Genomic DNA, 16,945 nt, shown 5'->3' with positions numbered 1-16,945 from the left:
GGCGCTGTGCAAACACAAGAGGGCGCTGTGCTAACACAAGGGGGCGCTGTGCAAACACAAGGGGGCGCTGTGCAAACACAAGGGGGTTGTAAAATATGTGAAGCACAAATATGAATGTGATGATTTTATGGTTCTAAGTTGAGGAAACAAAACATTCTTGAAGCATAAAAGTTGCAGAAGCAAAAGAAAACTCTAAAAACTGTCAAAAGAACAGCTCTGTTTGTGTGGAAATGTCTGAGGCCGAGGGGCGTGTCCTCTGAGGCCGAGGGGCGTGTCCTCTGAGGCCGAGGGGCGTGTCCTCTGAGGCCGAGGGGCGTGTCCTCTGAGGCCGAGGGGCGTGTCCTCTTTTACAAACATCTCCAGTTTCAGAGCTCAGCCCACATCTGGTCTCACTGAGGCCCCAGCAAAGACCAGGACCAGGACCAGGACCAGGACCAGGACCAGGACCAGGACCAGGACCAGGACCAAGACCAAGACCAAGACCAGGACCAGGACCAGGACCAAGACCAAGACCAAGACCAAGACCAAGACCAAGACCAGGACCAGGACCAGGACCAGGACCAGGACCAGGACCAGGACCAGGACCAAGACCAAGACCAAGACCAAGACCAGGACCAGGACCAGGACCAGGACCAGGACCAGGACCAGGACCAGGACCAGGACCAGGACCAGGACCAAGACCAAGACCAAGACCAGGACCAGGACCAGGACCAGGACCAGGACCAAGACCAAGACCAAGACCAAGACCAAGACCAAGACCAAGACCAAGACCAGGACCAGGACCAGGACCAGGACCAGGACCAGGACCAGGACCAGGACCAGGACCAGGACCAGGACCAGGACCAAGACATAGACCAAGACCAAGACCAAGACCAAGACCAGGACCAGGACCAGGACCAGGACCAGGACCAGGACCAGGACCAGGACCAGGACCAGGACCAGGACCGGTCTTGAACTCTTTCCACAGCCTTCCCGTCTTTACGTCACTGGGCGTTTTCCCACTCGTGTTTTTCTGTTCGAGAGGCGGATCAGAGGCGGATCAGAGGCGGATCAGAGGCGGATCAGAGGCGGATCAGAGGCGGATCAGAGGCGGATCAGAGGCGGATCAGAGGCGGATCAGAGGCGGATCAGAGGCGGATCAGAGGCGGATCAGAGGCGGATCAGAGGCGGATCAGAGGCGGATCAGAGGCGGATCAGACACGCCCTGAAGCGTTGTCCAGTCATGAAGCTGCTGGTGCTGCTGGCGTGCTTGTGCTGCGCGATGGTTCTGACGCGCTGCGCGCCTCCCACGTGTTACTCCCGCGCGCTCAGCCTGAGCAGAGAGACCATGGACCTGCTGCACCGCGTCCACCGCCTCCACCGCACGGTCAGACTCTAGTGGACCTGGTTTATGGTCCAGGCTGGTTTATAGTCCAGGCTGGTTTATAGTCCAATCAGGTGCTCCGGGGCTCACGCAGTCCTAAACCTGCTGAGCCAATCAGGGCCCAGGAACGTGAACTATCACTTTAGGCTCATGTGTTTATTACGTTTTCCATTTACCAATCACAGCTCATGCTTCCACAGCACCAGGTGACAGAGGGACACCAGGTGACAGAGGGACACCAGGTGACAGAGGAGAGACACCAGGTGACAGAGGGACACCAGGTGACAGAGGAGAGACACCAGGTGACAGAGGAGAGACACCAGGTGACAGAGGGACACCAGGTGACAGAGGAGAGACACCAGGTGACAGAGGAGAGACACCAGGTGACAGAGGGACACCAGGTGACGGAGGGACACCAGGTGACAGAGGAGAGACACCAGGTGACAGAGGGACACCAGGTGACAGAGGGACACCAGGTGACAGAGGGACACCAGGTGACAGAGGGACACCAGGTGACAGAGGAGAGACACCAGGTGACAGAGGAGAGACACCAGGTGACAGAGGGACACCAGGTGACGGAGGGACACCAGGTGACAGAGGAGAGACACCAGGTGACAGAGGGACACCAGGTGACAGAGGGACACCAGGTGACAGAGGGACACCAGGTGACAGAGGAGAGACACCAGGTGACAGAGGGACACCAGGTGACAGAGGGACACCAGGTGACAGAGGAGAGACACCAGGTGACAGAGGGACACCAGGTGACAGAGGGACACCAGGTGACAGAGGGACACCAGGTGACAGAGGAGAGACACCAGGTGACAGAGGAGAGACACCAGGTGACAGAGGGACACCAGGTGACAGAGGGACACCAGGTGACAGAGGAGAGACACCAGGTGACAGAGGGACACCAGGTGACAGAGGAGAGACACCAGGTGACAGAGGGACACCAGGTGACAGAGGGACACCAGGTGACAGAGGGACACCAGGTGACAGAGGGACACCAGGTGACGGAGGGACACCAGGTGACAGAGGAGAGACACCAGGTGACAGAGGGACGCCAGGTGACAGAGGGACACCAGGTGACAGAGGAGAGACACCAGGTGACAGAGGAGAGACACCAGGTGACAGAGGGACACCAGGTGACAGAGGGACACCAGGTGACAGAGGAGAGACACCAGGTGACAGAGGAGAGACACCAGGTGACAGAGGAGAGACACCAGGTGACAGAGGGACACCAGGTGACAGAGGGACACCAGGTGACAGAGGGACACCAGGTGACAGAGGGACACCAGGTGACAGAGGGACACCAGGTGACGGAGGGACACCAGGTGACAGAGGAGAGACACCAGGTGACAGAGGGACACCAGGTGAAAGAGGGACACCAGGTGACAGAGGAGAGACACCAGGTGACAGAGGAGAGACACCAGGTGACAGAGGGACACCAGGTGACAGAGGGACACCAGGTGACAGAGGAGAGACACCAGGTGACAGAGGAGAGACACCAGGTGACAGAGGGACACCAGGTGACGGAGGGACACCAGGTGACAGAGGAGAGACACCAGGTGACAGAGGGACACCAGGTGACAGAGGGACACCAGGTGACAGAGGAGAGACACCAGGTGACAGAGGGACACCAGGTGACAGAGGGACACCAGGTGACAGAGGAGAGACACCAGGTGACAGAGGGACACCAGGTGACAGAGGGACACCAGGTGACAGAGGGACACCAGGTGACAGAGGAGAGACACCAGGTGACAGAGGGACACCAGGTGACGGAGGGACACCAGGTGACAGAGGAGAGACACCAGGTGACAGAGGGACACCAGGTGACAGAGGGACACCAGGTGACAGAGGAGAGACACCAGGTGACAGAGGAGAGACACCAGGTGACAGAGGGACACCAGGTGACAGAGGGACACCAGGTGACAGAGGAGAGACACCAGGTGACAGAGGGACACCAGGTGACGGAGGGACACCAGGTGACAGAGGAGAGACACCAGGTGACAGAGGGACACCAGGTGACAGAGGGACACCAGGTGACAGAGGGACACCAGGTGACAGAGGAGAGACACCAGGTGACAGAGGGACACCAGGTGACAGAGGGACACCAGGTGACAGAGGAGAGACACCAGGTGACAGAGGGACACCAGGTGACAGAGGGACACCAGGTGACAGAGGGACACCAGGTGACAGAGGAGAGACACCAGGTGACAGAGGGACACCAGGTGACGGAGGGACACCAGGTGACAGAAGAGAGACACCAGGTGACAGAGGGAGACCAGGTGACAGAGGAGAGACACCAGGTGACAGAGGGACACCAGGTGACAGAGGGACACCAGGTGACAGAGGAGAGACACCAGGTGACAGAGGAGAGACACCAGGTGACAGAGGGACACCAGGTGACGGAGGGACACCAGGTGACAGAGGAGAGACACCAGGTGACAGAGGGACACCAGGTGACAGAGGGACACCAGGTGACAGAGGGACACCAGGTGACAGAGGAGAGACACCAGGTGACAGAGGGACACCAGGTGACAGAGGGACACCAGGTGACAGAGGAGAGACACCAGGTGAAAGAGGGACACCAGGTGACGGAGGGACACCAGGTGACAGAGGAGAGACACCAGGTGACAGAGGGACACCAGGTGACAGAGGGACACCAGGTGACAGAGGAGAGACACCAGGTGACAGAGGAGAGACACCAGGTGACAGAGGGACACCAGGTGACGGAGGGACACCAGGTGACAGAGGAGAGACACCAGGTGACAGAGGGACACCAGGTGACAGAGGGACACCAGGTGACAGAGGGACACCAGGTGACAGAGGAGAGACACCAGGTGACAGAGGAGAGACACCAGGTGACAGAGGGACACCAGGTGACGGAGGGACACCAGGTGACAGAGGAGAGACACCAGGTGACAGAGGGACACCAGGTGACAGAGGGACACCAGGTGACAGAGGGACACCAGGTGACAGAGGAGAGACACCAGGTGACAGAGGGACACCAGGTGACAGAGGAGAGACACCAGGTGACAGAGGAGAGACACCAGGTGACAGAGGGACACCAGGTGACAGAGGGACACCAGGTGACAGAGGGACACCAGGTGACAGAGGAGAGGCACCAGGTGACAGAGGAGAGACACCAGGTGACAGAGGGACACCAGGTGACGGAGGGACACCAGGTGACAGAGGAGAGACACCAGGTGACAGAGGGACACCAGGTGACAGAAGGACACCAGGTGACAGAGGGACACCAGGTGACAGAGGAGAGACACCAGGTGACAGAGGAGAGACACCAGGTGACAGAGGGACACCAGGTGACGGAGGGACACCAGGTGACAGAGGAGAGACACCAGGTGACAGAGGGACACCAGGTGACAGAGGGACACCAGGTGACAGAGGAGAGACACCAGGTGACAGAGGGACACCAGGTGACAGAGGAGAGACACCAGGTGACAGAGGGACACCAGGTGACAGAGGGACACCAGGTGACAGAGGAGAGACACCAAGTGACAGAGGGACACCAGGTGACAGAGGAGAGACACCAGGTGACAGAGGGACACCAGGTGACAGAGGGACACCAGGTGACAGAGGGACACCAGGTGACAGAGGAGAGACACCAGGTGACAGAGAGACACCAGGTGACAGAGGAGAGACACCAGGTGACAGAGGGACACCAGGTGACAGAGGAGAGACACCAGGTGACAGAGGGACACCAGGTGACAGAGGGACACCAGGTGACAGAGGGACACCAGGTGACAGAGGAGAGACACCAGGTGACAGAGGGACACCAGGTGACAGAGGGACACCAGGTGACAGAGGGACACCAGGTGACAGAGGAGAGACACCAGGTGACAGAGGAGAGACACCAGGTGACAGAGGGACACCAGGTGACAGAGGGACACCAGGTGACAGAGGAGAGACACCAGGTGACAGAGGGACACCAGGTGACAGAGGGACACCAGGTGACAGAGGGACACCAGGTGACAGAGGTGAGACACCAGGTGACAGAGAGACACCAGGTGACAGAGGGACACCAGGTGACAGAGGAGAGACACCAGGTGACAGAGGGACACCAGGTGACAGAGGGACACCAGGTGACAGAGGAGAGACACCAGGTGACAGAGGGACACCAGGTGACAGAGGGACACCAGGTGACAGAGGGACACCAGGTGACAGAGGTGAGACACCAGGTGACAGAGAGACACCAGGTGACAGAGGGACACCAGGTGACAGAGGGACACCAGGTGACAGAGGAGAGACAACAGGTGACAGAGGGACACCAGGTGACAGAGGAGAGACACCAGGTGACAGAGGAGAGACACCAGGTGACAGAGGGACACCAGGTGACAGAGGGACACCAGGTGACAGAGGAGAGACAACAGGTGACAGAGGGACACCAGGTGACAGAGGAGAGACACCAGGTGGCAGAGGGACACCAGGTGACAGAGGAGAGACACCAGGTGACAGAGGGACACCAGGTGACAGAGGGACACCAGGTGACAGAGGGACACCAGGTGACAGAGGAGAGACACCAGGTGACAGAGGGACATCAGGTGACAGAGGGACACCAGGTGACAGAGGGACACCAGGTGACAGAGGGACACCAGGTGACAGAGGAGAGACACCAGGTGACAGAGGGACACCAGGTGACAGAGGGACACCAGGTGACAGAGGAGAGACACCAGGTGACAGAGGGACACCAGGTGACAGAGGGACACCAGGTGACAGAGGAGAGACACCAGGTGACAGAGGAGAGACACCAGGTGACAGAGGGACACCAGGTGACAGAGGAGAGACACCAGGTGACAGAGGGACACCAGGTGACAGAGGGACACCAGGTGACAGAGGAGAGACACCAGGTGACAGAGGGACACCAGGTGACAGAGGAGAGACACCAGGTGACAGAGGAGGGACACCAGGTGACAGAGGAGAGACACCAGGTGACAGAGGGACACCAGGTGACAGAGGGACACCAGGTGACAGAGGGACACCAGGTGACAGAGGGACACCAGGTGACAGAGGAGAGACACCAGGTGACAGAGGGACACCAGGTGACAGACGGACACCAGGTGACAGAGGGACAGCAGGTGACAGAGGGACACCAGGTGACAGAGGGACACCAGGTGACAGAGGAGAGACACCAGGTGACAGAGGGACACCAGGTGACAGAGGAGAGACACCAGGTGACAGAGGGACACCAGGTGACAGAGGAGAGACACCAGGTGACAGAGGGACACCAGGTGACAGACGGACACCAGGTGACAGAGGGACACCAGGTGACAGAGGGACACCAGGTGACAGAGGAGAGACACCAGGTGACAGAGGAGGGACACCAGGTGACAGAGGAGAGACACCAGGTGACAGAGGGACACCAGGTGACAGAGGGACACCAGGTGACAGAGGAGAGACACCAGGTGACAGAGGGACACCAGGTGACAGAGGAGAGACACCAGGTGACAGAGGAGGGACACCAGGTGACAGAGGAGAGACACCAGGTGACAGAGGGACACCAGGTGACAGAGGAGAGACACCAGGTGACAGACGGACACCAGGTGACAGAGGAAAGACACCAGGTGACAGAGGGACACCAGGTGACAGAGGGACACCAGGTGACAGAGGAGAGACACCAAGTGACAGAGGGACACCAGGTGACAAAGGGACACCAGGTGACAGAGGGACACCAGGTGACAGAGGAGGGACACCAGGTGACAGAGGGACACCAGGTGACAGAGGAGGGACACCAGGTGACAGAGGGACACCAGGTGACAGAGATGGGGCACCAGGTGACAGAGGAGAGACACCAGGTGACAGAGGGACACCAGGTGACAGAGGGACACCAGGTGACAGAGGGACACCAGGTGACAGAGGAGGGGCACCAGGTGACAGAGGAGGGGCACCAAGTGACAGAGGAGGGGCACCAGGTGACAGAGGAAGGGCACCAGGTGACAGAGGGACACCAGGTGACAGAGCAAGGGCACCAGGTGACAGAGGAGGGGCACCAGGTGATAGAGGAAGGGCACCAGGTGACAGAGGGACACCAAGTGACAGAGGAGGGACACCAGGTGACAGAGGAGGGGCACCAGGTGACAGAGGAGGGGCACCAGGTGACAGAGGAGGGGCACCAGGTGACAGAGGAGGGGCACCAGGTGACAGAGGGACACCAGGTGACAGAGGAGGGTCACCAGGTGACAGAGGAAGGGCACCAGGTGACAGAGGAGGGACACCAGGTGATAGAGGAAGGGCACCAGGTGACAGAGGAGAGACACCAGGTGACAGAGGAGAGACACCAGGTGTCAGAGGAAGGGCACCAGGTGACAGAGGAGAGACACCAGGTGACAGAGGAAGGGCACCAGGTGACAGAGGAAGGGCACCAGGTGACAGAGGAGGGGCACCAGGTGACAGAGGAGGTGCACCAGGTGACAGAGGAAGGGCACCAGGTGACAGAGGAGGGGCACCAGGTGACAGAGGAGGGACACCAGGTGATAGAGGAAGGGCACCAGGTGACAGAGGAGAGACACCAGGTGATAGAGGAGGGACACCAGGTGATAGAAGGGGGACACCAGGTGACAGAGGGGCACCAGGTGACAGAGGAGGGGCACCAGGTGACAGAGGAGGGACACCAGGTGACAGAGGAGAGACACCAGGTGACAGAGGAGGGGCACCAGGTGATAGAGGAGGGACACCAGGTGAGAGAGGAGGGGCACCAGGTGATAGAGGAGGGACACCAGGTGATAGAGGAAGGGTACCAGGTGACAGAGGAGGGGCACCAGGTGACAAAGGAGGGGCACCAGGTGACAGAGGAGAGACACCAGGTGATAGAGGAAGGGCACCAGGTGACAGAGGAGAGACACCAGGTGACAGAGGAAGGGCACCAGGTGACAGAGGAAGGGCACCAGGTGACAGAGGAGGGGCACCAGGTGACAGAGGAGGGACACCAGGTGATAGAGGAGGGGCACCAGTTGACAGAGGGACACCAGGTGACAGAGTAGGGGTACCAGGTGATAAAGGAGGGGCACCAGGTGACAGAGGGACACCAGGTGATAGAGGAGGGGCAGCAGGTGACAGAGGAGGGACACCAGGTGATAGAGGAGAGGCACCAGGTGACAGAGGAGGGACACCAGGTGACAGAGGAGAGACACCAGGTGACAGAGGAGGGGCACCAGGTGATAGAGGAGGGACACCAGGTGAGAGAGGAGGGGCACCAGGTGATAGAGGAGGGACACCAGGTGATAGAGGAAGGGCACCAGGTGACAGAGGAGGGACACCAGGTGATAGAGGAAGGGCACCAGGTGACAGAGGAAGGGCACCAGGTGACAAAGGAGGGGCACCAGGTGACAGAGGAGGGACACCAAGTGATAGAGGAAGGGCAGCAGGTGACAGAGGAGAGACACCAGGTGATAGAGGAAGGGCACCAGGTGACAGAGGAGAGACACCAGGTGACAGAGGAAGGGCACCAGGTGACAGAGGAAGGGCACCAGGTGACAGAGGAGGGGCACCAGGTGACAGAGGAGGGACACCAGGTGATAGAGGAGGGTCACCAGGTGACAGAGGGACACCAGGTGATAGAGGAGGGGCAGCAGGTGACAGAGGAGGGACACCAGGTGATAGAGGAGGGGCACCAGGTGACAGAGGGACACCAGGTGACAAAAGGGCACAAGCCTGACCAGTTTGAAATGAAGTAATAGAATAGTCTATTTGTACTGTTCCTTTTACAGTGACACACATACAGTAGGCCTATATACCTACATATATACTTAATACTAATCATTTCAAACTAACTCTCTCCAAAGCCAGTTGGTGATGCGCGCGCCATCTCCATGGTAACCTACAAGACACATTTTTAACAGACTCTGATCAGGGGCACAGCTGGGAGGGGTTTCAGACATTCAAGCCCCCTCAGGCCGTCAGGGAAATAACATGTGAAAATGGCAGAACAACAGTCACTACAACAGATAATCTCACTCAAATTGACGGAAGATGACGTCCCAGGAACGACGCTGAAACAGCATAAAGTAGAGGACCATCTGAACTAGTTGAAGCGATGTTTATGGTGCAGAGGACGTGGTTTTAGAGGAAAGAAGGCTGAACTTACAGCGTCTTCATCTAGACTCTTCTCTCTCTCCTCGGTTTACAACAAGTCCGATTTTTGAACATTACGACATGGCATTTGTACTAAATAAAACTGATGTTAATTCTACAGCGTGCGCAGAACACAGTAAACTTATGTCCGGACATAAGTTTACTGTGTTCTGCGCACGCTGTACATCAGTTTTATTTAGTAGACCCAAAACAACACTGACACTCACTGTCACTATTATTTATCGTCCTGTTCATGACTCTAACTCACCTGTTCTTTGCAAGCGGTTGCTGGGACAGGAGGCTGGTCAGATGTTGGTCCATGTCCTCCTACAAAGTGTTTTGAACAAATGTAGGTCCATCCATCCATTTTCTGCCGCTTTATCCGGGGCCGGGTCGCGGGGGCAGCAGTCTGAGCAGGGACTCCCAGACTTCCTTCTCCCCAGACACTTCCTCTAACTCCTCCGGGGGGACCTCGAGGTGTTCCCAGGCCAGCCGAGAGACATAGTCTCTCCAGCGTGTCCTGGGTCTTCCCCGGGGCCTCTTCCCGGTGGGACATGCCTGAAACACCTCCCTAGGGAGGCGCCCAGGAGGCATCCGGAACAGATGCCCGAGCCACCTCAGCTGGAGGAGCAGCGGCTCTACTCCGAGCTCCCCCCGTGTGGCCGAGCTCCTCACCTTATCTCTAAGGGACCTACCCAAAGCACCTGACCATAGGTGAGGTCAGAACGTAGAGCGACCGGTAAATCCAGAGCTTTGCCTTTGGACTTAGCTCCTTCTTCACCACAACAGTCGATGCAGCGACTGCATCACTGCAGCGACTGCATCGATCCAACTGTCGATCTCACGCTCCATCCTTCCCTCACTCGAGAACAAGACCCCGAGATACTTGAACTCCTCCACTTGGGGCAAGGACACCCCACCCACCTGGAGAGGACAAGACACCTTTTTCCGGTCGAGAACCATGGCCTCGGATTTGGAGCTGATTCTCATCCCAGACGCTTCACACTCGACTCAAACCGTCCCAGTGCATGTTGCAGGTCCGGGTTTGATGGAGCCTCAGGACAACATCGTCTGCAGCAGAGATGAGATCCTGTGGTCCCCAAACCGGACACCCTCCGACCCCTGACCACACCCTCCGACCCCTGACCACACCTTGAGCAAAGGGCCCCGGACCCCGTACTCCTGGAGCACCCCCCAAAGGACACCCCGAGGGACACGGTCGAAAGCCTTCTCCAGATCCACAAAACACATGTGGACTGGTTGGGCAAACTCCCATGAACCCTCGAGCACCCGATGGAGGGTCTAGAGCTGGTCCAGTGTTCCACGACCAGGATCTAAACCTGCTCCTCTGAGGTTCGACTATCGGTCGGATTCTCCTCCAGGACCTGGAATAGACCTTATGGGAGGCTGAGGAGTGTGATCCCTCTGTAGGTGGAACACACCCTCCGGTCCCCCTTCTTGAACAAAGGGACCACCACCCCGGTCTGCCAGGTCCCCAAGACAGTCCTACAACATCCAGAGACTTTAGGTCCTCAGGATCTCATCCACCTCCGGAGCCACTGAGAAGTTTGCCTACAACCTCAGTGACTTCAGCTTGGGTGATGGGCGTGTCAGCCCCTGAGTCCTCAGTCTCTGATTCCTCTTCAGAAGACGTGACGATGGGATTAAGGAGATTCTCGAAGTCCTTCCACCGTCCGACGACATCCCCAGTCGAGGTCAGCAGGCCTCCACCCACACCGTAAACGTGTTGGTGAAGCACTGCTTCCTCCTCCTGAGGCGCCGGACGGTTTGGTAGAATTTCTTTGGGGCCGACCAATAGTCCTCCTCCATGGCTCCTCCTCCAAGGCTCCTCCTCCATGGCTCCTCCTCCATGGCTCCTCTTCCATGGCCTCCCCAATCTCCCGTGCCCCTCCTAATTTTCCCGACGTGGAAATGTTCTTTTGGTCTGCCACACGCCTGGATCCACAAGTGACATTTGTCCCTTTTCGTCGTCGGCTTTGGGAAAGTTATGAACCAAAAGCCCGTCATTTCAGGTTTATCGTAGAGAGAATCACTCTTACACCTTCCATAGCAACAGTGTTTGTTGCTAACCATCTTTGTGGAACAAGTGAGTGGATTCTGGGTCGTTTGATGTGTTTTCAATGGGAATTGATGCCTCGCAGTTTCCATTGTCTGACTTCCGGGTACGCGCTGTTGCCGCGGTGACCTCACATGGCTATTTTTAGCTCGGGTACTCAGCGCTATTGTATTATTTGATCCACAAGGAGCAATTTTATTGCATCTAAAATGCACCAGAATATAGGAAATGATATGATCCCCAGACCCTTAAGGATTGTGATTCAGCAATATAGCCTCTATATTTAAAATAATCATAATAATCGCTGCTTCTCCCTTTTGATTTACACATAAAGGGAAATCTCTGCGGCTGCGCCGCACAATCTCCAGAAAATATTTGATAACTTTTAATGGTCGTCTCCTGAAGATGAGTCTCACTGAATTGTGGGGGTCTTGGGCTAACGCCCTTGGAGGAGTTTGTAAAAGTGTAAAGTATAAAGTGTCAGCATGTTCAAATTTTCCCATTGAAATAACATTTCTGTCATTGCTACGGCTACGCACACATTTTTGAATTTTGGAAAAACGAGATGCCAGAATGTTGAAAGCCACAGTTACAGAGTCGTCAATGTCACTGGTGAAAATATAGGGGTTGGTCCCGAGAAGAAAGAAGAACGTTTTATATTCACATGCGAAAACAATGTTTGCCATTTTTCAAATATCATAAACTATACATTTTTGGAAAGCGCTGGAGTGGTGTGGGCCCCTGGTCACTGACGGGGGCCCCTGGTCACTGACGGGGGCCCCTGGTCACTGACGGGGGCCCCTGGTCACTGACGGGCCCCTGGTCACTCACGGGCCCCTGGTCACTGACGGGCCCCTGGTCACTGACGGGCCCCTGGTCACTGACGGGTCCCTGGTCACTGACGGGCCCCTGGTCACTGACGGGCCCCTGGTCACTGACGGGCCCTCTATACGCGGTCGTCGTCCCCATGTAAAGCGCTCGTTTAGTGCGCACTTTTGCACATTTACAACGGTAATGTTCCATGTGTGTGAGGAGGAGTGTGTGAGGAGGAGTGTGTGAGGAGGAGTGTGAGGAGGAGTGTGTGAGGAGGAGTGTGTGAGGAGGAGTGTGTGAGGAGGAGTGTGTGAGGAGGAGTGTGTGAGGAGGAGTGTGTGAGGAGTGTGAGGAGGAGTGTGTGAGGAGTGTGTGAGGAGGAGTGTGTGAGGAGGAGTGTGAGGAGGAGGAGTGTGTGAGGAGGAGTGTGAGGAGGAGTGTGAGGAGGAGTGTGTGAGGAGGAGTGTGTGAGGAGGAGTGTGAGGAGGAGGAGTGTGAGGAGGAGTGTGTGAGGAGGAGTGTGAGGAGGAGTGTGTGAGGAGGAGTGTGAGGAGGAGTGTGTGAGGAGGAGTGTGAGGAGGAGTGTGAGGAGGAGTGTGTGAGGAGGAGTGTGAGAGGGAGGAGTGTGAGGAGGAGTGTGAGGAGGAGTGTGAAGAGGAGGAGTGTGTGAGGAGGAGTGTGAAGAGGAGTGTGTGAGGAGGAGTGTGAGGAGGAGTGTGTGAGGAGGAGTGTGTGAGGAGGAGTGTGTGAGGAGGAGTGTGAAGAGGAGTGTGTGAGGAGGAGTGTGAGGAGGAGTGTGTGAGGAGGAGTGTGTGAGGAGGAGTGTGTGAGGAGGAGTGTGAAGAGGAGTGTGTGAGGAGGAGTGTGAGGAGGAGTGTGTGAGGAGGAGTGTGTGAGGAGGAGTGTGAGGAGGAGGAGTGTGTGAGGAGGAGTGTGAAGAGGAGGAGTGTGAGGAGGAGTGTGTGAGGAGGAGTGTGAGGAGGAGTGTGTGAGGAGGAGTGTGAAGAGGAGTGTGAGAGGAGGAGTGTGTGAGGAGGAGTGTGAGGAGGAGTGTGTGAGGAGGAGTGTGAGAGGAGTGAGTGTGAGGAGGAGTGTGTGAGGAGGAGTGTGTGAGGAGGAGTGTGAAGAGGAGTGTGTGAGGAGGAGTGTGAGGAGGAGTGTGTGAGGAGGAGTGTGTGAGGAGGAGTGTGAAGAGGAGTGTGTGAGGAGGAGTGTGAGGAGGAGTGTGTGAGGAGGAGTGTGTGAGGAGGAGTGTGTGAGGAGGAGTGTGTGAGGAGGAGTGTGAAGAGGAGTGTGTGAGGAGGAGTGTGAGGAGGAGTGTGTGAGGAGGAGTGTGTGAGGAGGAGAGTGAGGAGGAGGAGTGTGTGAGGAGGAGTGTGAAGAGGAGGAGTGTGAGGAGGAGTGTGTGAGGAGGAGTGTGAGGAGGAGTGTGTGAGGAGGAGTGTGAAGAGGAGTGTGAGAGGAGGAGTGTGTGAGGAGGAGTGTGAAAGGAGTGTGTGAGGAGGAGTGTGAGGAGGAGTGTGTGAGGAGTGTGTGAGGGGAGTGTGAGGAGGAGGAGTGTGTGAGGAGGGTGTGAAGAGGAGTGTGTGAGGAGGAGTGTGTGAGGAGGAGTGTGTGAGGAGGAGTGTGAGGAGGAGTGTGTGAGGAGGTGTGTGAGGAGGAGTGTGTGAGGAGGAGTGTGAGGAGGAGTGTGATGAGGAGTGTGAGGAGGAGGAGTGTGAGGAGGAGTGTGAGGAGTGTGTGAGGAGGAGTGTGAGGAGGAGTGTGAGAGGAGGAGTGTGAAGAGGAGTGTGTGAGGAGGAGTGTGGGAGGAGTGTGTGAGGAGGAGTGTGTGAGGAGGAGTGTGTGAGGAGGAGTGTGAGGAGGAGGAGTGTGAGGAGGAGTGTGTGAGGAGGAGTGTGAGGAGGAGTGTGTGAGGAGGAGTGTGTGAGGAGGAGTGTGTGAGGAGGAGTGTGAGAGGAGTGTGTGAGGAGGAGTGTGAGGAGGAGTGTGTGAGGAGGAGTGTGTGAGGAGGAGTGTGAGAGGAGGAGTGTGTGAGGAGGAGTGTGAGGAGGAGTGGTGAGGAGGAGTGTGTGAGGAGGAGTGGTGAGGAGGGTGTGTGGGGAGTGTGGAGGGAGTGTGAGGAGGTGTGTGAGGAGGAGTGTGAGAGGAGTGTGTGAGGGGAGTGTGTGAGGAGGAGTGTGTGAGGAGGGTGTGTGGGGAGGAGTGTGAGGAGGAGTGTGTGGGAGGAGTGTGGAGGAGGGTGTGTGGGGTTGAGGGGGTGTGTGGAGGAGTGTGTGAGGAGGAGTGTGTGAGGAGGAGTGTGAGGGAGTGTGTGGGAGAGTGTGAGGATGAGTGTGTGGAGGAGGAGTGTGAGGAGGAGTGTGTGGGAGGAGTGTGGGGGAGGTGTGTGGAGGAGTGTGTGAGGAGGAGTGTGAGGAGGAGTGTGTGAGGGAGTGGAGGAGTGTGTGGAGGAGTGTGGAGGTGTGTGAGGTGAGTGTGGTGGAGGGTGTGTGAGGGGGTGTGAGGAGGAGTGTGTGGAGGAGTGTGAGGAGGTGTGTGTGAGGGGGGTGTGTGGGGAGTGTGAGGAGGAGGTGTGTGGAGGAGTGTGTGAGGTGGTGTGTGAGGTGGAGTGTGAGGGGAGGTGTGTGAGGAGGAGTGTGTGAGGGGAGTGTGTGGAGGGAGTGTGTGAGGGGAGTGTGTGAGGAGGAGTGTGTGAGGAGGAGTGTGTGAGGAGGAGTGTGAGGGAGTGTGAGGAGGAGTGTGGAGGAGGAGTGTGAGGAGGAGTGTGTGAGGAGGAGTGTGAGGAGGAGTGTGTGAGGAGGAGTGTGTGAGGAGGAGTGTGGAGGAGGAGTGTGAGAGGAGGAGTGTGTGAGGAGGGTGTGAGGAGGAGTGTGTGGAGGAGTGTGTGGAGGAGTGTGAGGAGGAGTGTGTGAGGAGGAGGTGAGGAGGAGTGTGAGGAGGAGTGTGTGTGGAGGAGTGTGGAGGAGGGTGTGGGGGTGTGGAGTGTGTGAGGAGGAGTGTGTGAGGAGGTGTGTGAGGAGGAGTGTGAGGTGGAGTGTGTGAGGAGGAGTGTGTGGGAGGGAGTGTGGGAGGGAGTGTGGTGTGGAGGAGTGTGTGAGGAGGTGTGTGAGGGGTGTGAGGAGGAGTGTGAGGAGGAGTGTGTGGGAGGAGTGTGTGAGGAGGAGTGTGGGAGGAGGTGTGTGAGGGTGAGGAGGTGTGTGAGGAGGAGTGTGAGGAGGGTGTGTGAGGAGGAGTGTGTGGAGGAGGTGTGTGAGGGGTGTGTGAGGAGGAGTGTGAGGAGGAGGAGTGTGTGAGGAGGAGTGTGAGAGGAGAGTGTGAGGAGGAGTGTGAGGAGGAGTGTGTGAGGAGGAGTGTGTGAGGAGGAGTGTGAGGAGGAGTGTGAGGAGGAGTGTGTGAGGAGGAGTGGTGAGGAGGTTTGTGAGGAGGGTGTGTGAGGAGGAGTGTGAGAGGAGGAGTGTGTGAGGAGGAGTGAGTGTGTTGGAGGTGTGTGGGAGAGTGTGTGAGGAGTGTGTGAGGGGTGTGTGAGGAGGAGTGTGAGGAGTGTGTGAGGAGGAGTGTGAGGAGGAGTGTGTGAGGAGGAGTGTGAGGAGGTGAGGAGGTGAGGGAGGAGTGTGTGAGGAGGAGTGTTGAGGAGGAGTGTGTGAGGAGGAGTGTGTGAGGAGGAGTGTGAGGAGGAGTGTGTGAGGAGGAGTGTGGGAGTGAGTGAGGAGTGTGTGAGGAGGAGTGTGTGAGGAGGTGTGTGAGGAGGAGTGTGTGAGGAGGAGTGTGTGGAGGAGTGTGTGAGGAGGAGTGTGAGAGGAGTGTGTGAGGAGGAGTGTGTGAGGAGGAGTGTGAGGAGGAGTGTGAGGAGGAGTGTGTGAGGGTAGGGTGAGGGGAGTGTGTGAGGAGGAGTGTGAGGAGGAGTGTGTGAGGAGGAGTGTGTGGAGGAGTGTGTGAGGAGGAGTGTGTGAGGAGGAGTGTGAGGAGGAGTGTGTGAGGAGGAGTGTGTGAGGAGGAGTGTGTGAGGAGGAGTGTGAGGAGGAGTGTGAGGAGGAGTGTGTGAGGAGTGTGTGAGGAGTGTGGAGGAGGAGTGTGTGAGGAGGAGTGTGAGGAGGAGTGTGTGAGGAGGAGTGTGAGTGGAGTGTGAGGAGGAGGATGGAGGAGAGTGTGAGGAGTGTGAGGAGGAGTGTGAGGAGGAGTGTGTGAGGAGGAGTGTGAGGAGGAGTGTGTGAGGAGGAGTGTGAGGAGGAGTGTGTGAGGAGGAGTGTGTGAGGAGTGTGTGAGGAGGAGTGTGAGGAGGAGTGTGTGAGGAGGAGTGTGTGAGGAGGAGTGTGTGAGGAGGAGTGTGAGAGGAGTGTGTGAGGAGGTGGTGTGAGGAGGAGTGTGTGAGGAGGAGTGTGTGAGGAGTGTGAGGAGGAGTGTGAGGAGGAGTGTGTGAGGAGGAGTGTGAGAGGAGGAGTGTGAGGAGGAGAGTGTGAGGAGGAGTGTGTGAGGAGGAGTGTGAGAGGAGGAGTGTGAGGAGGAGTGTGTGAGGAGGAGTGTGAGGAGGAGTGTGAGAGAGGAGTGTGAGGAGGAGTGTGAGGAGGAGTGTGTGAGGAGGAGTGTGAGGAGGAGGTGTGAGGAGG

General features: G+C 57.4%; 2 protein-coding genes across 2 annotated transcripts in view; both read left to right on the top strand.

Annotated features, from left to right (window-relative positions):
- The first annotated feature begins 384 nt into the window (after positions 1 to 384).
- Positions 385 to 16,945, top strand: part of cytl1 (cytokine like 1) — a 107,263-nt gene continuing 90,702 nt past the window's right edge. Inside the window, exon 1 of the mRNA XM_072459817.1 lies at positions 385 to 1,366. Coding sequence (XP_072315918.1) covers positions 1,223 to 1,366 — 144 coding nt within the window. The 5' untranslated portion in view covers positions 385 to 1,222. The remainder of the gene's footprint in view (positions 1,367 to 16,945) is intronic.
- Positions 7,141 to 13,819, top strand: LOC140372712 (uncharacterized). Its single transcript, XM_072459816.1, has 2 exons — positions 7,141 to 8,307; positions 8,368 to 13,819. The coding sequence occupies exons 1-2, from the start codon at positions 7,141 to 7,143 to the stop codon at positions 9,049 to 9,051; spliced, it is 1,851 nt and encodes a 616-aa protein (XP_072315917.1). The 3' UTR covers positions 9,052 to 13,819.

This window comes from Eucyclogobius newberryi, unplaced genomic scaffold (genome assembly GCF_026437365.1).
Source record: "Eucyclogobius newberryi isolate DKJ021-1_F unplaced genomic scaffold, fEucNew1.0.hap1 SCAF_28, whole genome shotgun sequence".
NCBI classification, from domain to species: Eukaryota; Metazoa; Chordata; class Actinopteri; order Gobiiformes; family Gobiidae; genus Eucyclogobius; species Eucyclogobius newberryi.
The sequence above is the reverse complement of the archived record's forward strand: the minus strand, read 5'-3'. Positions and strand labels throughout refer to the sequence as shown.